Here is a 23,961-nt window from a genome sequence, read left to right on the forward strand (position 1 = left end):
ATTACTTTCGATTTTTTGTTAGGTAGTTTAACTTGTTTCTTACTTACAAATTTTCTCCACTGAAAAATTGAGCCAATTTATTACCTTTGTTATGGCCCTACCTAACATAAAAGATTTAAAATTTGTCTCCTAATTGTTGAATAAGGTATGTATAATGTATATGAATTTGAAATGAATAACACAATTGGATCTCGATTCTACAGAACACAGCTTGGTATAACTTGAACTTGCACAAAGTTTTACATCTCTGTCATACCTCCACATACACTCTCACATTTACTCACACTTAGGTCTTACTGAATTGTTATTTAATTGTTGATGATTAAAAATTTATTTATAAATATCAATTTTTTACTTTATACCAAGTGAAGTATAGAGCTGTATGATCACCCACAACACGTTTCCTTAGCGTAGCTTAGGGACTAAAATTTGAAAAATATTCTAACTATATTTTGATTTCAATAAAGATTAATATTATTACTGACGATAAAGTTGGCTCCAACAGTGAACTCACCTCCGCCGCATAGGATATAAAAGAAAAGTCAAAAGCTCCGACACTGTGTCAAGATTTATTCAATCCATCATACACAGCAGTCTGAGTGTTATCTTAAACTAAAATGGGGAAGTGGTCTATTTGTCGTCATCTTTGAAGACCATAGTACTGTGGCACTTGCCGCAGTAATGTCTGTCCTCCATCACGGCCATGAAGACGCCAGCGCCGCATTGTTCGCCCGTGCACTCACGACGGAGACGATGAATCTTGCCATTCTCGTCGACCTGAAATTATATGTAAAATTTATTTTATTTTTCATATAAAACAATGAATTTTGTGTGTCCACTAAATCAGAATATAGATGATATTCTTTTTTAAGCTATTGCATAGATTTTATCGCGGGCTTTGAGCGCGGCGACCGAATTAAGAAATTCCCTATCGAAAAAAACCTTACACATGACGTAATATAGCTCGGCGATAAAATCTATGCAATAGCTTAAAAATACTGCATAAATTAAAAAAAATAAGTCCCCGAGTGCCACACGTTTTTTCATTTTATTGTAATCCGTATATTGCAACTTAACAGTCTCCAAAATAGGTTAATTGTACCTAAACTTTACAGGAATAAAATTTAAATTATGTTGATGCAGGTACATTTTTTTTTTAACTTTTCTTAATATATTTAGGGTCTGTCTCACAATGTATGGATAAAGTACCAAATAGCTATGCAACGCATAAATTATTTGGAAGATAAATTGGGCTATTTGACACTTCATCGGACTCAACTTATGATGGGCTTTATGAGACGAATAGCACTATCTGACAGTCGTGAAACACAACAAGTGTTTATCCTACCAACAAGTAATAAATAGCTAATTTGGAACTTATGTAGAACTTATCCGTACATAGTGAAACAGAACCTTAGCATTGCAGTCATATTTTGTTGATACTTTATCAACAGTAAAAGTTTTCACCTACCTTGTAAAACCTTAAGACGGCTAGTTTGACCTTCTTCTTCTTGTGCTTAATCTTTTTAGGTGTGGAGTAATTCTTCTTCTTGCGCTTTTTGGCTCCTCCTCTCAGCCGCAGTACAAGATGAAGTGTGGACTCCTTCTGGATGTTGTAGTCTGATAGGGTGCGCCCATCTTCTAGCTGCTTACCAGCAAAAATCAACCTTAAAAAAGAAAAAGTAGTTGAGTCCTAACAATTAATATAATCAATAACAAAAAAATTACAATCCAGAAGTATGATTGTTTGTAAATTATATTAGTAGTAGGTATATGCTGAACACTAGGGTTTTTCTATGAAAACTTCTGGTTAAACTCACCTCTGTTGATCAGGAGGGATTCCTTCTTTGTCTTGAATCTTGGCTTTAACATTTTCGATGGTATCCGAGGGTTCAACCTCAAGTGTAATGGTCTTCCCCGTAAGAGTTTTTACGAAGATCTGCATCTTGACGCCTATTAAATTAAAGATGTTTTTAAATAAAGCTAAAAATGTAGGAGTATTTAATTTTAAAAGGGCTATTTTATAAAGAAATATATATTTACATATATTCAATCAAAGGAACAAGGCATGTTTTGTTTAAATACAAGACTTGTAGAAATATTTTTGTAAAGACTAATATATCATAATTCATTCATTTCATTTTTTTGTCTCATTCTGTCAATATCCAGTAAATTTTCGTAAACCTGTTTATTACAGGTTTACGAATCTTACATCTTCAGTAAAGGTAAAGAGAAACTAAAAATTTTTACATTTCAAGATGTTTATTACTGTAATCCAAAATGTAACATTAAATTGATTACAATTAAACCAATAAAATAGCATTAATAACACCATCATTTTCTGGATTGTTTGTCACTTGAGCATATTTTCCCCATACAACTTTACCAGCTTGCGTCACAAGACCAAGTTCAGAGATATTGACTTCTATAACAGTACCCTTTGTAATAACTCCCAAACTTGTGTACATTTGGGAGTTAGGATTCTTCTTGACACCAATAATAGGCAGGCAAAATGTTGCCTTTAGTTCAGGATGTGTTACATGAGCCTTTTTAAACCTTAGTGCCATTGGACGAATAAATCTTTCAAACTTAGGTGGTTTTCTGGTGAAATTCTCTCCAACAAATGTAACTTTAGTGACCATTCGTTTCCAGGCCTTTCTTTTAGACTTTCCTGATTTTAAAACTTTAAAAACTTCAGCATCTGCTTGTGCTCTTACTTTAGGAATAGGCACATCCCATTTACCAGCCTTTTCTTTACGTTTCTGTTTGATCATGTTAGAGAGAACTTTAGCACGATTCTGTACATCTCTGTCAAGCAAATACACAGGCAGTGCCCCTTCCCCAACTTTTTCTGTGTTTTGACGAACATTTTTCTCTTCATGAGCCTTGATTTTCTTTTTCATTTGAATCTTTTCATTGCGACGCTCCTTATTATAAATCTTAGCTTTAATGCCGCGTAGTTTTTGGGCTTTTTCGGCTCGTTTATGAGGTTCACGAGCCTCTCGTTTCCTCTTACGCTCTTCATAGTCAAGTCTCCTACCGTAAAGCTTTTGATGGCGCTCTATATATTCGTTCTGCGGCATTGTGGTTGCTTTATCGGCAACTACAACAATAAATAGTCAACTTGTCAATGTTATAGTGCTCTTATGCGTCAACGTGTAATAACCTCTTCACGGCCTATTTGAAACTAAGCTGAATATGTACGTTAATTTCACTGTAACTAGTTATTTTCGACAGAGAAGAAACAGCAATACAAGACAAAAAGTAAAAAATAAACTATGTAAGAAAGAACACGTGCTCCAAAAAATACAATATAAGGTGGAATTTCCGAAAGTTATTGCATTGTATACCTTAACAACTCAATATTGGTAAACTTGTTAAAAGATATAAATCCGTAAGAAAATATTCACTTAAATGCACATTAATCTACAACTTTAATCTATAAAATTACTAGAACTCACCTTATTCCGTCACCATGCCACAAGAAAAGAATTTTTAAAACATAGACATTAGACTCTAACAGTATAGAGAACGTCCTGGTATAGAGAACAGAACAATGTTACCACAAAATAAAATACTTCAATTTATCGTTGTTCCTTTAGTATATAAAACTAAAGATGCAGTATAATGAACATTGCTTTTTAGTTAATCGCAAAATATCGTATACTCTTTTTTTATTTTTATTGTAGTATAGTATAAAGTATAGGTCTACCAGAAACTGATGGCAAAAATTTTTTTTAAAAATTAGCGATTTTCATATGGCAATAAAAGAAAAATTTCATGTGTCAACTGAAATTTCGAGGAATTGTTTTTGGTTTGGCTTCAAATTTCCTTTAAAAAGTGATGAAAATGTCGAAGAAACCTCTTCGATCGCAAGCAAGACATATTGTTTTCAATGTTTATCAAAGAATAATTGATCAACAAGATGCAGAACATACACAATCATCGATATTGAGCCATGTGCAAGCGTTGACTGGTTAGTAGGAATGACACGACTTGATACTTTGGTTTATGAGATTTTTCGTTTGTATTATATTATGTACTTATACTAAACTTTGGTTTATTTCAGGGGTTTCTTATACTACAAATAAACTTGGATAGTTTTGATTTAGAATTGATCAGAAACAAGATAAATGAGTTTTACACTGTTTCTTTCTCTCAAATAGGGATGAATAGCGAAAATCTTGTGAACACGTAATAAAAATTGAAAATCAGTTCATAGAACAAGATCGGTTAATTGAGATGCAGGAGGAAAGGTTTATTATACATACTACGTTGAAGACTTTTTTTATGGATGTGCAGTATTTGGAACCATTTTCAAGTTCTTAATTAATTAATAAACTCATGAACAGAGTAATTGGAGATTTCATCTAAATTTCAAACCCCACATTCGCCACATTTTCAAAAATTATCATTGGATAAATTTTTATATATTTTGCATGTATCACACACAGAATCAGCCGCTATAAGGAAAAAAAAGTATCAAAACGTTTTACTCCAATTTCCCCAGTATTGCTAGCGTCAATTTCTTTTTTCCCTTTTTGCCATCAGATCCTGGTAGACCTATAGTTTCCGAAATCAAAAAAAGTTAGATAATTTTTTTTAATTTTAAAGATTACTTTTGTTTTATAGCAAATGAAATTAATAGTCATCACTGTATTTAAATTGAATTACTTTCAGCTTTATGAGTATTCTCATTATAAAAAAAATATTACATCATCTAGTTAAAGTAAACTTAGTGTGGGTTAGAATACGTTTGATAAAAAATATAATTTAAAGCATGTCTAAATGATAAAACTAAGATTTATCTTAATATGTGACGATTAGTATTACCAATTGTTTTATTCTAGAAACAAGAAAGGTTCTTAGTTTATATTTAATTGTCTTTTAAATGTTGTGTCAAGTGCTAAGATGTCAGTAGGTATAGTTCTACCGGAAACTCATGGCAAATACGGAAATATAAATTTGTTGTTGGCAATACTGGGGAACTTGGATTTAATGATCTTAATACTGTGTAGTTTTTATTTATGTTTTTAGTAAAAAATAAAAAGAACAAAAATGTTCAATATGGAATATAAGATACAGGTATCACTTATTTTACGTCATTAAATTTGAATAAGTAGACATCCCTACTCATCGGCAAACAAGACAGAGGGTGTAGGCCGAGAGAAAAAAGGCCGGCGTAAAAAACTCTAGATACTCTTTTAAAATAGCAAATCATCAAACAACGCTTATTTTAAAACCAATATCGCAAATTAATAAGAAGTAGCCTGTCTAGCACTAGTCCCAGGCCCTTATATCAACTAGATTATCGTTAACTTTTAAGTAAGCCTTTTTACACAGCTTTTCTTTAATAAATTTATTTAATACGCAGAGATAAAAGAGCTTCTGGGATTTTATTAAAGAAGAGTATCCCTTTTCCTAAAAAAAGGGTGCGTGTACTTATGTACGCGCGTAAGAATTTATACTTCTTTGGCATTATAGAAAAATAGTTTTTGATTGCATGCAAATAATTAATTACAATTAAAAAATCAAAGACTGGAAAAGGAGTCATTATAGTCAATTAAGTTCAGTTTACATTTGAAAAATTAAATAAATAATTATTTATTATTATTCTCTTACATTAAGAATAACATTAGAACATCTCTACCAAACACTAAGATGTATGTTGTAGCTTTGGCAGTATTGCACAATATAAAATTAATAAATTTCTTTGAAAAATCAACCTTAAATTACTTTACCTTCTAATTTATTATATTTCATTTCAATCATACAGATATGTAACTTAAAACCTCATTCAAAACTAGAAAACGATTCCAAGAACTTGTATCCACTTATGTATGTACTTTCCACTTGTATATCTTGTTCTTCATGAGACGATGAAGATGAAGAGGTGTTTATTATAGTATATATTAGTATTTTTAATAGGCACTCATAAATAAACTGGTATATTTTTTTAAATTATTTGACAAAAGTATATATTTTGTATCTGGCCAAAGTAGATAAAAAAATGTTCAGAGATATTTAAAACAGGTTATTGCTAGTTTGGTGCTGGATTAGTATGACAAACGTCCATTGTCGACATTTTATATCGATAAAAATAAGAATATTGATTTCTCTTTCGATAGGCATTAACTATCGCAACTACAAGATATTGTGTTAGCCATAAACTCAAAAAAAACAAGATAATATTTTGAAATAATTATAAACTTCTTAGTCTGTGTAATGTATATTATCTTTGTCTCGAGTCATGTTTAGTAATGGCTGTTTGACAGTTTTATTCATGCCATCAAATCGAACGATAAACCAACTATCTTTTCCCTAACTATTATTTCATTTTAGTGTTAACTAAGTTATAGTGAAGTAAAATTCTATTTTGAACATTGTTTTCATATAATGAATATAACAGCGTCCTACTCCTCAGGTATATATCTTATTTTTTAGTAATGTTATGATTAAAGCTTATGTGTGGAGCCTAAGTATTAATAGTAGTAGCTAAATATTTGCAATGTTGTGCTATAAAGTACAAATTAAAGTTAGCCGCATTTAATTAAAACTTGTCACCATCTAGAGATTGTATAAATTTAGAATGTCTGCCTAAAATTATGTATTAGTGGTTATTATTGTTGTTATTCGTTTTGAAAGCTGGAACCTATATATATATCTGTGCGCGCAATTTATTAGGGCAATATTGTTTCGTTTAGTAAGTGAATATTTTGCTAAACTAAGCTACTTCTAATCGTTTATAAATAAGTAAATATCTTACGATACGAAAAACGGTTGTTTTCAGCAATAAAACGGCTATGACATTTCTGTAGTGTCTTTATATATTGTATCTAGAAATTGTAAAATATGCACATGAACATGTAAGAGTTTTAGATATCTGTATAGGGTGACTTAATCTTGCATACCTTTAAACATTTGCCAGAATATGAAAATCCAAACATCCAAATAAAATGGTCTAAATGGATAACAGACCAAATATGGTTGTAACCGTGTATTTTTAAAATGATGTACTAGAATGCTCTGGGCATTTGACATAACTTTAATATATATTTTTAGAACCTTCATGGAGCAGGCGGTCTTCAACAGAAACAATCTTCAGCATACAAGGAAAAGAAACAGGTATCATTTTTTTTTTTTTGTATTTCGTGTTTTTAGTTTAGGGGCTGGTATAGTAGAGTATCTTAACAACATATTTTCTTGTCTTAGTTTCTAAAAAAACATTTATATTTCTCTGGTTTTTACATAATCTTATTTATTTATAATTGCTTTAAATAAGATTGCATTATATATACTTTACTTGGATAAAATAGATAAGACATAAATATTAAACATTTTATTTTAATGTATAATACAATAACTTTACCAATCCACATATATATATGTATACCTTGACTTTGAAATTGTTTTAAGTTCTTAATCAAGACATTATTTAAAAAAATAATATATACAAATTTTGTGATGTTATGTAACTGAATAAATACCTGTTATTCATAAAGTTAAAACTTTTAATGTAAGTGTAAACTGTAGGTGATATCTATACTCCAAAAGCATGACAGTTGATGGTATGCTAAGAATTTGACTGTAAATATACTTTTTTTTTTATTATTATTCTTAATATAGTATATGACACCCTATTCAATCATATGTACATAAGATTGTGAAATGAGAAATTTTTTCTCATTTAAAAAAAGTGTTATTCTTTACGTTGTATTTTTCACAAAACATATCTTAAATTTGTTGTCTCTATAAGCATCTGCATCCACAGTAAAAGCTGATGAATGTATACTATAACTATTATTTGTGTACTTTAAGCTGAAACTTAGTGGCTGCTACAATTTTATGCTTTTGCTTGCATTTTATTAACTACTTCCATTACTATACTATACTTATAATTTCTATAATCTATGTTGATTTTCTATAAATTCTTTAACTTCTATGTATCCTAATATATTTATCTTTGTTCAAATGTTTCATTCTCGAATCGAATCAAAATCGAATTTCCTGGCTTGTCCATTCAGACTGCAGTGGGGTGTTCGCTAAAAAATAACTTAACATGCTGTATAAAGTCTAAGAGGAAAATGTACACAAAATTTGAAATGTGAGTCAGACAAACGGCGTGTCGTGACTTGTCCAATATTGTAAAAGCGCAGTGTTGTGGCAGTGGCAAAGTTTCGTTTATGCACAGGTCTTTACATGCCCGTACTGCGTATTGCGTAGCAATAAGACTAATTTGAATGACGAATACTGAATAGTCTTGTTAAGTGCGAGTCGTTGTCGTTTTTATTATTGACAAATGTTTATCAGACTTAGGGTCTGTTTCACAATGTACGGATAAGTTCCAAATTAGCTATTTATTACTTATTGGTAGGATAAACACTAATGTTGCGTTTCACGACTGTCAGATAGCGCTATTCGTCACATAAAGTCCATCAAAAGTTATGAGTCCGATGAAGTGTCAAATAGCACAATTTATCTTCCAAATAATTTATGTGTTGCATAGCTATTTGGTACTTTATCCATACATTGTGAAACAGACCCTTAGTGAAAACCCGATACTAGGCTTTCCAACCGTTCTTTAATTTACAGTCATGTTTTTTGCATATTATTGAAAAGATATATATACTTAAAAAATACTAATTAGACTCAACCAATTGTCATTTGTGTATACTATGTTTTTAAAAGGGAGCTAATTATTATCATTAGTTTTTTAAATTGTGAAGTTATTATTTCTTTGTAATATTAAATTTTTTGGATATTTTTATAGATTACTATATCTTATCATCAACGAAAACGAAAGTTGGCAATTCTATCCGTAACCTCAACCAAGCGTAATATAGGGAAATTGGTATTTGTTCAATAAATTGAATATGAGATATATTTATCGTGGTAATATAATAAGAACTTGCGTAAAGTACCTAGATAGCTAATCGAATAACACTGGCAAGCAATACAAGCGTTTTTTTATTTAATCAAGTTTAATATGTTTTTTCGTGAACAGGTTTTGGTAATAAACAATAAGACAATTACAACACTGGTTAAAGGCCGATTCACATGTATCAGTGAAGCCACAGTACCGGCACAGTGCGAAATTTTATTTACCGACGTCCGGAATGTTTGGTATTTGTTTGTTTACAGTATATGTACCTACCTGGAACAAACTGGACATCTGAGATTCATACCGGTTATGAAGTACTTTAATCACTCTAGAAGGATTTTTTTATATAATTTCCAGGCATAACGATTCAATTGAGGTCTTTTCCATTCTGCAAGTGTTAAAAAAACTAATAAATTGTATAATATATAGAATAATTTTGATACACCTGTGAGCAATATTTAACATGAATTGACCTAAGACGGGGCAAGTTAGAATCGAGACAAGGGTTTTAAATTATATTTATTTTAAGTGCCGAAATTAAAAAAGTAAACGTATTATAAGCCATGTATAGTTATTAAATATTATTTTGAGACTTGTATGTTTATAAATAAGAACGTAGAATTTTCTGCCCGCCGATGTTTAGATAATGTTGTCATTTCGGTAATAGACCACAAGCCCATGAACAAAAAATACCTGTGAAATGACCCAACCTGAATTACGCTTAGAAGGCTGTTACTATATCTGAAAATAGCTCTGAGCACTATGCCGTCATTTCTGAGCGGTACATGTGAGTACGTGAGTGAATGGACTTTCTCATGTACAATGGGGGAATTTCGACTAATTATTAATGTACGGCTTTGTTATAAGTGTATAGATGATTAAAAATAAATGTCGAAAAACCTAGTGCCGTACAAAAGTGATGGTGCCGGAAGTCGGTGCAAATTTTTAATTTGACGACAGTTGCAGGAGCAATATAGGTCATTTATTACTGTACGGCATTTGTGTCATTCCTTTTGGACACATATACAGATACTTTACCCGTAAACGCCGTACATATTTCCAGCGGAGCGGTCGAAAGCCAAGGGTCGGAACCCTACCCCTACACCCATATACCCTAAGGTCATTGTAAAATGTACGGCAACATGTTCAAAATATTATTTAACACGGACAATTATGTTTTATAATTATGCCGTCCAAATATTATAGTTAATATTTGTGTAATTAAATATTTATCGAAATTTCAGGATTTACCAAGTTCTTACTGCTGTAAGATCAGAGAATAATGTACGGCAACTTGTTTTTTTACATAATGTTACTAAATATTACCGTTGTACATTATAGCCGTTCATTATAAATGGTAACAAATAAAAATATTATGATAAAAAATATATGAAATTTCCGAAATTTAGATGACTTTTCAAATGCTCCTAGAGTAATATGGGGAGTAATATTTTCAAAGATTATTGTTATTTTATATGTAACAAATATAAATAAACAAAAAAAACCAGATGCCGTACATTTTACTCATTATTCTTTACAGCTGATAAAAACTTCGACGACGTTTGAGGTGTCCCTTAAGGTCATTAATAACTGTACATATCTGAGTATACTACCATAAGGCTGTAAAGTATATTTACAGCCTTATCGTACCAGCAGAGAGAGGTCAAGAAAAAATATTTTTAACAAAAATATATATAATACAGGGCGTCCCAAAGTTATGAGACATGAAGGGAAAGTACCTTAAATATCGCAGATAGGGTATTTTACTAAAAGAAGACTTTATGGTATTTATAAAAGTTAGTAATTCTGCATTCAAAGATTTTTTAAAAACTACTTGCCTCGTCTGGAAATCGAACCGGCTTAAATTAAAAAAAATACACCCCTACTTTTATGATGCCAATCGAAAGAATGGCCAAAACCTCATAACTTTTCTAAAGTAACAGACTCGTAGGGGATTTTTTTAGGCCGAATACGATAGATAATGTTTTTAATTTGATTAAAAAGATATATTCACGCTGTTCCTTTCTTTTAAAATACTATGTTACTTAAGAAGAGTTATTAGTTTTTGGCCATTCTTTCGATTGGCATCATAAAAGTAGGGGTGTTTTTTTTTACATTTAAGTCAGTTCGATTCCCAGACGAGGCAAGTAATTTTTAAAAAATCTTTGAATGCAGAATTAATAACTTTTAAAAATAACATAAAGTCTTCTTTTAGTGAAATACCCTATCTACGATATTTAAGGTACTTTCCCTTCATTTCCCATAACTTTGGGACGCCCTGTATTGGTAGGCGGTGGTAGCGGACTATCGAAAGTGTATGGCATTTATCTTTTATTGAAGATTGTCTAAAGTATTAATAACCTGTGTTATTGCCGTACAGATAAAAGTCACCGGAAAATGACTCTTTTCTGAGAAAAGTAATTTACCCCATACACCTATGTGTTCCACAAAAAATGTACGGCATGCTGGAAAATGTTATCTATTTGTGAAGTACTCTCAAGATCATTTAATTTTATGTTGATTCATATCATCATCACCTATATGCTAATCAGACATATGTTGCGACCCTTGGCTTTCGACCGGTCCGCTGGGAATATGTACGGCGTTTACGGGTAAAGTATCTGTATATGTGTCCAAAAGGAATCACACAAATGCCGTACAGTAATAAATGACCTATATTGCTTCTGCAACTGTCGTCGAATTAAAAATTTGCACCGACTTCCGGCACCATCACTTTTGTACGGCACTAGGTTTTTCGACATTTATTTTTAATCATCTATACACTTATAACAAAGCCGTACATTAATAATTAGTCGAAATTCCCCCATTGTACCTGAGAAAGTCCATTCACTCACGTACTCACATGTACCGCTCAGAAATGACGGCATAGTGCTCAGAGCTATTTTCAGATATAGTAACAGCCTTCTAAGCGTAATTCAGGTTGGGTCATTTCACAGGTATTTTTTGTTCATGGGCTTGTGGTCTATAAGATGATGTTGTCATTTCCCAATTTAAAGTTCAACAACACTAATATCTGGTAATGTTGTCAGATGTCGAGGATATCATGCCGCAGCCTCCTCGGCGCACTGGATCGAGGACTTCGATACAATATTTTAATCTTAACTATCCTGGTGTATCTAGCGAGATATAAAGTTGTTTTATGTTGCTGATTTTCTTATATTAATCATAACTCATGAAAGATGAAACAAAGATTTAATAGAGTATCTCCTATGCAATGACAGGTACTGCTGATATCTGAGCTTGAAGTTGTATAGTAATTCCGAAGTGATCATGTTAAGATATAATATCAAGATCACTTTGACGATCCTACACAACTAAAAATAGTCACAGTTCTGATTATTAGTTAATTATTTATGTGCCAATATCTACGTCGATAATTTATTCATGATTTATACGATAATGACAGCTTCATAGTTAGATAATTTAATTTATTTGTAAACATTAACGATGTTTAACACATACTCTAAGCATACCATCGCTGCCAATGAAATTTTCAAGAATATGTCAGATAAAGATAAAGTAATAGTAGACGTTCTAGGTCTCATTTATAAACCTACTATTGATGTAAAATAAACATTGTTTGGTTGTCTAGAACTATTTTGAATCTTATAGTGCGATTATAAGTAAGACCAAATAGGTATAAAATAAACTTTGTTGAAATGCTCATTATACAATATTATTAATTAGGTACCTGAATAAATTAGCAAGTGGACTAGACAATTCTCAGAATGGGAAATTTGGAAAAGGTCTTGGCGAAGGCCGATGCCTAGATATACGAAATACTGTGGAAAGCTGACAGAATATAATGTAAATATTTATAGAACAGAAAGATAATAGAAATGGTTATAAGAATACTGAAATGTCAAATCGAAAATGTATAAATGATAAATATTTAAAATAGCATGTAAATTGAGAGAAATTATTATTAATAATTTCTCTCGGTTTTAGATACAAAATATTAGTTTTTATGCATAATCTTTAATATTATCATAATTAATAGGTGTGTGTTATGTTCGGTATGGTATGACTAATTGAGCATGAGTTGAGTTTTGATTTTGTCTGTTTAAATTAAATTTTAGTTTTTAACATAGGTTCGTAAGTGTATGTTAGGACAGACAGTGTAAACTCTTTATAACGAATTTCAAGGTTACGTTATAAAGAGTTTACCCTGTATTTTGTATGTATGTGTGACATGTTTTGTATTTGAGATTTTATGTAAAACATTGGCAATAAAAAAAATAAAAAAATGGAAAACAATAAAAATCTATAAAAGGATTTTAAATTGACATTAAAAAAATATTACAGTGGAATATAATAAAAAAATATATTAAAGATTTTTAAACGTCTGATCGTTTAAAGACAATAACAAACAATATTAATAAATCCATAAAAAAAAACAAAAGACAAACATAAAAAAGACGACGCTAATGGGTAATGGCGACATGGACATCGGACGTCTCTTCGTGATTCTGCGAGCGCCATAGACAATGGAACTCTTGTGTGTGATAGACAATATCTTTAGTGTGTATGCTATTTGTAGATTTTGTCCGCGACACGAGCGACACAGACTTCGTCAGCGAGGTCGAATATGAACCCATCACGGACACGGAGGACGACGGACTGAACTCTAGAAACTCTTCTTGCCAGAGTGACGTAAGTAGTCTAGTAATTCTTTTATAAGAGAGCGTTCGAGTATTACGTCACGCAATTTTTGGAGATACATATTTACCCCCTCATGTAGCGTGCCGTAACGTTTTTCTGTATAACCCAATAGTAAAACGTTTCGTGACCACCAAAGTGACTCTTTATACCTAAAAGTTACAATTACGTGGTGTAAAGTACTGGAAAGTCGAAAATAATATTAACAATAACGCGTAATTCAATCCCCGCCCCGCATCGTAACGTTTTACGAAAGGACCCCCCCCATAATTCGTTATGTAATACTTGAACGCTCCCTAACATGAAACTTTAATAATAGAAGCTATTATGTGTGACCCAATGGTCACGTTACACAAACGTTACGTTAACATTAACGTTACGTTATGCATTAGATGGCAATCCATCTAATGCATAACGTAACTTTAAATCTGTGATTCCTTATGTACATAAACTCTGGGAATTCACGTTGTCGTGAAAAAAAGTTAGTTCACTGGTTGTTAGCGGGTTTCGAAAAGAATTTCCCTAGTAAAGAACAAAATATGTAGTTAGAACTTCTCAGAAAAGGTGCAAAAAATTCAAATAGTAAAAGTAAAAAAAAATAGATTTTTAGAGCAAAGTTTTCAAGGTGCTACGATTCTCATGCAACAAATGATCCCTCGAATCCGTTTCTAAAATATATTCAATAGAAAGGTCAGTGACCGTAACTGCAGCGAATATTTACACTTAGGACAAAAAAATCTTGTATGAACTTGTTTAATTCTTTATCAATATAAATACGAATGTCACGATTAAAAATGATTCATTTGATTTCGGATTTTTAAAAGGAAACCATGTCTCTACTACGTGCCTTGATGTTTAGTGTTTATCAGTTTACAAGCGTATAGTTTTTTTTATTATTGCTTAAATATTATATATAGTATAAGATCCCGATATACAACAACCTTCACCGAGATGCTTATTTAATGAAACGTGTTTTATATTTAATTTAATATGTCCATAAATATAAGCCATATGGGTTGCCTAGCAAATTTCAGTCCAGAGTATGTTTAATTAATATTTAAAAAAAAAAATTATTGTATAATTTGCATGTAGTAAATTTTTTTAATTTTTTTCAATCTATATTTTTAATCAGGGTAGTATTATATATGTATCACTATAACTTTCTTTTTTACTAAAGATGTATATATACTTTAGTGTCACATAAAAAATATACACATAAATAATTAATTGATTAAAAACAACCTAACGTTTGCATATTCTATGGGCTTCATACTTTCGATTGGTATAGAATTTATCTAATAATCATACCGGTGAAATATTTAAAAAAATATTTTTTTTTAATATTAAAAAAAATACTCTGGACTGAAATTTGCTAGGCAACCCATATGGCTTATATTTATGGACATATTAAATTAAATATAAAACACGTTTCATTAAATAAGCATCTCGGTGAAGGTCGTTGTATATCGGGATCTTAGACCAATATAAACTAAAAGTACTGAAAAACTAAGAACACAAAGTCGAAAAAGTTTTCCCTGAAAAGCGAATAACAAACTTGTTCAGATTGGTATTTTGCCACAGTGTCTTTAACATTAATGTATTGGATTTTCAAGTTATAAATACTGTTCAAGTACATTTTATAAGTTCGTCCGCCACTACCGTCACGAAGTCACAAAGCGAATTTGTTACTGCTATCTTGCTATAAGAAAATAGGTGATGTGAAAACTAATTTCATGTGGCAGTGATATTTAACAGGGTTTTTACTAACTTCTGCGGTTAGCAAACGCAGGTTCTTAACTTAATAGCAAATGTTACTGTCGTATACGCGTGTACTTCCAATTAAAAAAAAGTCACAGAAATGCATCTTGCTTAATTGTAATAATTGTCTCCTAAAGGGATTGCAGACAATAAAATTGTAAATCCAAATCCTTATTATAATGTTATTTAATTAATTCCAGGATGACATCATAATGACCAAGGTGCTAGAGGTGTCAGTTGGTGACGATGGGGAATTGCAGTTGGCTGACTCTGAGCAGACGGTAACGGACGACAATGATTCGGAGATAGATCTACACGACTACTGGCTGTGTGTGCAGTGCAAGAGCGAAAACAATAACCCCCGGTATCGATACTGCGAGCAATGCTTTAAGGTGAGGAGGGTGATTTTAATCAACTATCGTCACTGTAGAATGATAACCTCGTATGTCAAAAAACCATTATTTTTTTATTCTCAGACTCTTATGTCATTTAACTGATATAATCATGAAGTAAGGACTTATTTATGTTATTAATAAAGAAGTGAAGTACTTTTTACCATCCAAAACTATGGACAAAAAACATAATAATAATATATTGACGAACATTGACGAAATGAAACATTTGAACAACAACAAACGCAATGGAATCGCTATTAGGAGTTATAGAATTCTAGATGATTAAAATAATATTAATATTAGTAATTAATTAACTTTGCTTTAATAAAAGATAGATCATCAAGACTAAATGGTATGTATTACCAATACCACTGTCACCAAACAGAAGTGAACTTCCCCCAGCAGAGGTCATCTATACAGTTTAATTAGTTTAGACGTAATTATTTGAATTTATAGAAGGCTTTCAGGTCAAGTCTGTTTCAGGTCAACTGTCGTTAGTATAAAATGACAGTTGACACACTACCGATATTACAATTGTGGTAATAACAGTATTCTGCTTACTACGGCTCATGTCTTCGGTGTTAATAAATCTCAGTGAGAGAAGAAGCAAGTTTCATCAAAATGTAGTAACGTGTAGCGCTGCAACTCTAAATGAGTCTTGGCTACAGATTGCATTCATTTATTTGGTATTTTTATTTCATAGACAAGAAGGTGATCAGCTTTCTGTTTGACACATGCCATCGATTGCTAAAGTTTGAGACATGTTTCCTCACGATGTTTGCCTACACCGTAGGAGCAAGTGCTCATGCAAAATTCCATTGGAATCACGGCTTGCAAAGCCGTATGCCAAGAACTCAGGGTCGAGGGTGGCATGCTTAAGCCTAAAACTAATCTGCACAGGACCAATGAATGTAATACAGTCTAAACTCTTTATAACGAATTTTAAGGGACCGATCATTTTTAATCGTTATAGAGATGTTTCGTTATAGGAAGAAGAATTAATGTATGGGTATAGGGTTACACGATATAAATTTACCAATTTTTTTTACGTTATACAGAGTTTATCGTTATAACGAATGACGTTATAAAGAGTGTACACTGCATTTGAAAACGAGAGCTCTTAACTCTGAAACTTCCAAAAGCGGTATCGACAGCGATCAGACCTCAATAATGTTTTGTTCCGCGTGATTCAAGGATTGCGAAAATTAAGAGAACTACTCACTATCGCTATTAGAAGTAACAGAGTAAGGGCGCAGGGATAGCATTTATACCCAAACCTTATTAGTAAAAAAATACCATATTGAATGAATGTATTTATCTCTATTATATTATATTCATTTGAGTGTCACATAAAGTATATAATAATAATTTATATTTATTTAAGCTTAGAATCTTGTATATCATAACAAAAACACTGGAAGTCAGAGGAAATACAGAGAGTGATATAACATAATCCTTAATAATGATATAATCCGTCTAGAATTTTGTTTACCATTTTATGGCAGTGGCTAACAATATCTTGCTATATTTTCATAATATGGCTTTATGTATTAATACTACCCATTGATTGTAAAGCAATTACTATTTAAAACTGTATTTCTTACGTCTTATTACCCGCACCGCTTATGACGAAGGTTACCGTAGTTAATTATTTAAACTTTTAAATTTGGCTGTAATTAACTAATATCAGGTAAGGATACAAACATGAATGTATGTATAGGTATGTTATCTAAAGCTCTGGCGGCTTCAAGACATTAATACTTTGTGCTTGTGTAGTGTCTGTGAATAAGCGCGAGACGTGATGCCAAACTGAAATACAATCACAAATACATCACGAAAAGACTGTCCGTCTCTCTCGCGCTCGGTCAAGCTTATGAGTATAAAAGAGACAGTTATTGTTTTTCTTTTGCTACTGTTTATGTTGATCTTTACTGTTTTATATTATTATTATTTTATACATGTTGATCTTTTTTCAAACATTACCAGGGCAATCTCGTGAAATGGTGCACAATGTTTTTAATTATTTTAAGCATCTTAATAAAAACAGTTTAATGAAAAAATGTTATATTTAATTTACATCAGATGCGACTGGGGTTTCTCAATACTGAAAGAATAGTTAGTGAAGTAAAAGTGAAGTGTGTTGAGCTAGATGGAGCTAATGTCGAAAAATGAAAAATTATTTACACGAACTACTCTTTCACGTTCTTGGTCTGGCTTAGAACTTTTGGATCCACCCTCGTATGCACCTAATATTTATATGTATTTGACACATTTTTATTTATTTACAACCCACCCAACCTTACTAAAACCAGAGTGGACTAAAATGTATAGCATGGCAAAAAAATCATATTTGAAACATACTGTATGTGAAATTGCATTAGTGTGAGTACTGTGAACCCGCCAGCTTTCGATAACCGACCTATATAAGGTACAGGGTTTTTATATATAGGTGTATATTTTTTATTTTTGTAATATAGGATTGTTTCCTTTAAAAATATATGATTCATAATGAAATTTTTGACCATATATTTCTAGGTACGTAGAGATTTCTTCCCGCCGAGACCGAAGCGAAAAAACCGCCGTAAGAACCGCTTAGAGACAGATATTCTGCGTCCGCAATCCTCAAACTCAGATATAAACGCTGAAAACGTTCCGGAATCACAGACCAAAAGCGTTACACTTTCGCAAGTAGATCCGACAAATGTTCCGGAACCTTTTCCATGTAGTTCGCAAGATTCCGGCTTCGAGTCGGTTATCAACAGCCAAGACTTGAGCCAAGACGTCAAAATTGATAATTTAAATGCAATACTAGGTAGGAATTTAAAACGACGCGCGGCATCGGCCGATCGGAACCTTAAAAGGTTTAAAGACAGTACAGATTTCGGATCGGTAGTTGATGAAGATGACGTCAAGCCTCTTAATAAAACGACTAGTGATCCAGATGTAAAAATAGAAAGCATGAATGCGCCACAAAATCGTCATTCGTCGACGAATATGGCTATTGCTAGTAGTGATATGAATGATATGTGTATAACTTGCTGTTCAGCCCCTAAATCCGGAGTGTTTGTTCACGGGCGGATAGCGCACATATGCTGTTGTTTTAAATGCGCGGTCAAGGTTTGGAACAACGCCAAAAGGTGTCCGGTTTGCAATTGTAAAGTTAGTAATGTTTTAAGGGCTGTTGTTATGTAACGAAAGCTAGGAAAAGGTTCAAATTATATCTGTGGTAGTTCTTTGCGAAATATTTTTCAATAACCCTTTTGCCTGATTCGAAAAGTGGTATTTAACTATAGTACATAGGTTTTATTTCTAGCCATAGCTTTTCATAACATTAATAACAGATCACTTGACATGTCTTCTGCGTCAATTAATAAAAAAAACGTTGGTTGACCACGTCTATGATTCACTTTTTAACACATGTCATTTGTCACTTATCATCTCACAATTTGCTTTCATAAGTAAATAGATAAGCAAATTCTTCGTTTTCCCTAGTTGCGAACAAATGTGATTTTTTTATCGGCAGTGAAAAGCACCTTTCTTAATGAAGCATCTGCTGCTCAGGGAGCGTTGAAGTATTACGTCACGCAATTTTTGGAGATTATTGACCTTCCCCCCCCCCATGTAACGCACCGTAACGTTTTTCTGGACCCAAGTACAGTACTGTATCCAAGTATAGTAAAACGTTTCGTGACCACCTAGTGACTCTTTATACCTAAAAGTTACCATTATATGGTGTATAAAGTACTGGAAAGTCAAAAATAATATTAACAATAACGCGTAATTCAATCCCCGCCCCGCATCGTAACGTTTTACAAAAGGAAATTTTCGTTACGTAATATTTGAACGCTCCCTCATATATAAACACAAAAATTTACATGTCTTATCTGTTATGAAAAAGAATAATACCATACCGAAATTTGATAGGGCAACGTCCATCCAAAATATATTCATGTAGGTAAACTCTTACTGTAATAGCTTAGTGCGGACGAAGTTCCATACTCTTTGCTTAGCTCTTTGTTTTTTTTACAAGGTGATTTTTAGGAGACTATCAGAAATAGGCAAGCAAAAACATAAGCAATGCACTAATATCTACTCAAATCTACAAAAACCTGGTTAATTTCTAAATTACAAGTAATATCTGTAGAAATGTAATATAAAAAGATAACTGAGAAATGAATCAGTAGGCCAAAAATCTAATATTGCGTTTACTAGTTTAATTTATTAATTCCGTTCTAACTCTTTTGTTTTTTAAAGAACTACAATAGTAAAATGTGTCATTGAAAATCATATAAATTGATAATACTTCTATATTTACTATTGAGTAACCTATTGAGGTTAAAACAAAAATGGGCAATGTTATAGAACTAATGATAAAGGTTATAACATCCCAGAAAACTGAAAATGTTGTTTGATACAATCAACAAATGATACTTATAATCTACTATATGCTTAAAATAATACTATGTCAAGCACACTTCATTAGAAAACATCTTATACTTAATTATAACACCAATTTATTTTATTAGGTGGGTTGACATATAGATGGCGCTACTAGTATTAAATTAATATGATAAGCCCTAACCTTCAAAAGACATATCCTTATCAACTTCACTTTTCGGTTATTTAAAATTATTTTGTGGATTTTTTTGATGTTTTCGTCCGTAACAGCCTCTTTGGGGGGCTTTCACTGTGCCCATCGTCCTCGGTGGTCATTACACCTCGTTCAAACTTAGCAAACCACTTCTCAACTGTGGATTTTCCTGATGCAGCGTCTGAGTAATGTTTATCAAGCCAGACCTTGGCTTCAATAGTATTTCTTCTCCAAAAATCAATGCTTTATTAACACACGAAATTCCTTTTTGTGCATTTTAAGAGAAGAAAAGTTCCTTCAAAGAAAAAATACTGTATATCTCAAACAAATAGTACGCCAGTTGTCAAATTTATATACGTGTCTTTTGAAGATTAGGGCTAACTAAAAATCATATTAATTTAATTCTAGTATCGCCATAATATGTCAGTCAGCCCACCTAAAGATAGAAAACTAAAAGGCAAAGCTGCCACTTTTAACGTATTTTCAAGAACCTAACATTCTGATTAAGCATCTTCAAATTATATTTATTTACCTCTTTGTAAGTGTAGTAGCTTTTGACTACTTTTTTGAGCGAGTGTAGAAATATTTTATAAAATAGTAGTAGTTGCCACTTTCGCAAAGGTTTCATCAATTTTTTTTAACAAAAAATTAAAAAACTTTTTAAAAATAGTTTAGTTCATTTTGTGTTTTTTTTTAACTTTAACAATCGGGTTTTATTTAAAAAAAGTTGTTTTTAGGTAATTAAAATTATAATCTGTAACTTATTTGTAACCACCGAAAAAGAGAGATATATTTTATTTTTACAATACTTAGAATAGTATTAGAATTATATATGTATCTATATTTAATCCCAATTATTTCAGAACTGTAGGGTAATAAATACTTACGGCTTTTTAAGGTTATGGTTTTTTGGAACAGATGTTTCCTATACTATACGGTCACTTGACCAAGCTCTAGTGAATGTCATTCCCATGCCAATTCGCGCCCATATAAAGTAATAAACATGTATATATTGTATATTATATAATATATTTTGTACAGTGGTCATTTACGTAGGCCAAAATAGATGGTAAAATTAAAAATGTATATATAATTCTATATATACATTGATTTCTTTAAGAAATGTAGGATAATCTAGACTTGCAAAAATATCCCAATCATAGACAAAATAATTCTATAAGTTGACGTCAATTGCTATTCATATATATTCCTTACATTTTTAATATCGCTAAATTAGCCAAGCGGAGATTTTCTGAGGAAATTATGCAAATTATTTAACTGTCAATAGAAAATATTCTTGGTCTTATTATATTAATTACGCTTCTATAATTAATACGACTTTCCTAATTAAAAACCCACCAACTTCCTACCGAAAAGAGGATTTAATATTGTTATAATTTCTATTTCTATAAAAATAATATTTATAATATATATATATATATATATTATTGAGGGAACAGGTCACGTGTGAAATGTAAAGTAGTTCTTACGTTTAAACTTGTAATTAACACTAAGCATTAAAAAAAATGATATAGAAAAAAAATAATAAATAATTTTATTTCAGGCAGTTTGTTTTTTATTTAAGAATTCCTTTTGTTAAGTTTATTTAAGTAGTTTATTATTATACTGGATCCAGAACTGATTAATAAGTTATTCGCAACTGCAGCAATACATTTTTGTTTAAAGTATTAAAAGTGCTGAATAAGCTATATTTAGTTCCATGATAACCGACGAGGGACTTTCTGGTAATACTGGTAAGTTTATTAATATCTCATCTAAAACTAGTCTTAAAAGGAGTTCCTCATACCCCATTATTTTTACATCTATTTTATTGGTTTGGGCAGGGATCGTGCTGACGATTAAAAAAAATTGATTTAGTTATCGTCGCTAAAATTAGTGACACTTAAAATTTAGACGAGGTTTTGTAGCTTGTATAATGATAGTTATTACAAATATAGGAATGAGATTGAGAAGTTTAGTTCTGTTTCAAAAAAAAATTGGACTAACTTTAAACACGTGATTTTTACCACACTGAGGGGCAAATTTAACTGACGTCAGAACACCACGGTCACCCTTTTCTGTCGCCAAAGCATTTCTCTTCTAAGAAATATAAAAAACTTTATTCATGAGTCATGACAGTAATATGGTAGTGACGAAGTTCATCTATCGCTATTCGCCCCTGTGTTGTGTAAATTACTACGTGGTACATGGTGCATGTTTAAAATGTACTTATAAACAAACACAAGTCGTACTTAAGTATGCTTGAATGTATGAGTATGTAAATGGATGTGTGTGCGTATAATACACTCTGTGATTGGGAGTGTGGCTGAAAGTTGTTATATTTAAAGTAATGTATGTTCTTAATTTCCCACCGTAAGGTAATAGAACTTTACCAATAAACTGGGATAACTAAAACGCGTGATTTGCGGAATCTTAAAAGATAATTTATTTTAATAAGCATGAATAAATCAGTGCCAGCTTCTTATTTATGAGCCGTACCGTTATCTGACGTTCTACGAAAATGAATTATTTTATTTCACTGAGTATTATTTTTGGATTTGTTATGTATTAAGTAAATAAACTAATATGTGAAAATATAATAGACCTTCTCGAATCTGTATGGATATTTAATAGAAGTGATTTAGCACTAGCTGGGAATACTGAAACTACCTAAAGGTAAAATAACTTTGGAAATCCAGGATCTACTGATGGAGTGTGAAGTTGTTTGTATGCTTATATTTTCTTTATGAGATAAGTATTTGCTAGTCTAGCATAAAGTATATTTATAATTGCCAAATTATATATTTGGATGGATAACGATAGATGTAAATTATTTATATGAATTATGATGGATTTTATTTGGCAAGTGCGTAATCGACTCTTTGTGCCATTGATTTGTCTTTTCCGTATGAGCAACATGCTCATATGGCTCATCTATGACGAAAATGGAAAAAACATCATTTTTCGTTAATTAATATTCGGACGAACGACCGGGGTTGACAATCTCATGCTTAACTTCTAGTCTCATACTGATCAGATTTCAATACCATAATTTTTGTAGAGTCAACCCTACTTAGAGATATCTTTCTGCAATGCTTCCATTTAACAAAACTATAGAAGTTGTAAAGGAGTGATTAATTACTCCTCCTATGAAGAGGCTCTTAACAATATTTAAAAGCCATTTAATAGCTTAACAGTGGCATGTCTGAATAACATTATTTTAAAAGTATTCAACTATGAAAATCGAGTAGGTAACTTAAGAGGATCGTGGAACACTACAGAAAATATAATATTTTTAAATGGAGCAAAGAAGCCTTCGGTACGGCCATAATAGACCATGGACACCCATTTTGCATTTGAGGTAGGGAGATCCTATAATGGTAGCCAACACGGAATGTGTTAACCGTTTACTTTAATTCTGAAAAAATATTTGCTAATCTCTTAACTCTTGACACGTTTTAATTAATAACCTGGAAACTACCCCTCACTATGCCATAATATGTATAGGATTGTGGATTGTAACTTTAGAAACTGATCATTTAAAAAAAAGACTAGCTGACCCGGCAAACGTTGTTATGCCATGTATATTATTTCTAGGAGACATTTTTTAGTTTAATAAAAATAACTATCTACTGTATTATAATAAAAAATAGAGG

The 23,961-nt window shown here is 31.6% G+C and overlaps 3 protein-coding genes and 1 long non-coding RNA gene across 4 annotated transcripts; 2 read left to right on the forward strand and 2 right to left on the reverse strand.

Annotated features, from left to right (window-relative positions):
• Window positions 1-550: 550 nt before the first annotated feature.
• Window positions 551-3,575, reverse strand: LOC125052184 (ubiquitin-40S ribosomal protein S27a). Its single transcript, XM_047652839.1, has 4 exons — window positions 3,462-3,575; window positions 1,821-1,953; window positions 1,472-1,667; window positions 551-777 (listed from the first exon to the last, which is right to left on the reverse strand). Exons 2-4 carry the CDS (start codon window positions 1,943-1,945, stop codon window positions 631-633), a joined length of 468 nt encoding a protein of 155 aa, XP_047508795.1. The 5' UTR covers window positions 1,946-1,953; window positions 3,462-3,575; the 3' UTR covers window positions 551-630.
• On the reverse strand, window positions 2,244-3,565 carry LOC125052183 (ribosome biogenesis protein NSA2 homolog). Its single transcript, XM_047652838.1, has 2 exons — window positions 3,462-3,565; window positions 2,244-3,103 (listed from the first exon to the last, which is right to left on the reverse strand). The coding sequence occupies exon 2, from the start codon at window positions 3,081-3,083 to the stop codon at window positions 2,304-2,306; it is 780 nt and encodes a 259-aa protein (XP_047508794.1). The 5' UTR covers window positions 3,084-3,103; window positions 3,462-3,565; the 3' UTR covers window positions 2,244-2,303.
• Window positions 3,576-3,706: 131 nt separating the features above from the next.
• On the forward strand, window positions 3,707-4,461 carry LOC125052185. Its single transcript, XR_007117416.1, has 2 exons — window positions 3,707-3,976; window positions 4,070-4,461. It is a non-coding gene; the product is annotated as an uncharacterized LOC125052185 (long non-coding RNA).
• Window positions 4,462-6,254: 1,793 nt separating this feature from the next.
• On the forward strand, window positions 6,255-19,396 carry LOC125052432 (E3 ubiquitin-protein ligase Mdm2-like). Its single transcript, XM_047653280.1, has 5 exons — window positions 6,255-6,424; window positions 7,063-7,125; window positions 13,443-13,555; window positions 15,520-15,711; window positions 18,250-19,396. Exons 1-5 carry the CDS (start codon window positions 6,397-6,399, stop codon window positions 18,904-18,906), a joined length of 1,053 nt encoding a protein of 350 aa, XP_047509236.1. The 5' UTR covers window positions 6,255-6,396; the 3' UTR covers window positions 18,907-19,396.
• The last annotated feature ends 4,565 nt before the right edge of the window (window positions 19,397-23,961 follow it).

The sequence above is a fragment of the Pieris napi genome, chromosome 9 (genome assembly GCF_905475465.1).
Source record: "Pieris napi chromosome 9, ilPieNapi1.2, whole genome shotgun sequence".
Taxonomy (NCBI): Eukaryota; Metazoa; Arthropoda; class Insecta; order Lepidoptera; family Pieridae; genus Pieris; species Pieris napi.

Bases quoted from the DNA above. Each gene is read 5' to 3' on its own strand.
- LOC125052184 (XM_047652839.1), bottom strand. From the start codon at position 1,945: ATGCAGATCTTCGTAAAAACTCTTACGGGGAAGACCATTACACTTGAG. The intron at 1,668-1,820 runs GTGAGTTTAACC...TTCTTTTTTAAG, and splicing joins ATCCCTCCTGATCAACAGAG to GTTGATTTTTGCTGGTAAGC. The intron at 778-1,471 runs GTAGGTGAAAAC...ATATAATTTCAG, and splicing joins CCGTCTTAAGGTTTTACAAG to GTCGACGAGAATGGCAAGAT.
- LOC125052183 (XM_047652838.1), bottom strand. From the start codon at position 3,083: ATGCCGCAGAACGAATATATAGAGCGCCATCAAAAGCTTTACGGTAGG.
- LOC125052432 (XM_047653280.1), top strand. From the start codon at position 6,397: ATGAATATAACAGCGTCCTACTCCTCAG. The intron at 6,425-7,062 runs GTATATATCTTA...ATATATTTTTAG, and splicing joins AACAGCGTCCTACTCCTCAG to AACCTTCATGGAGCAGGCGG. The intron at 7,126-13,442 runs GTATCATTTTTT...TGCTATTTGTAG, and splicing joins CATACAAGGAAAAGAAACAG to ATTTTGTCCGCGACACGAGC.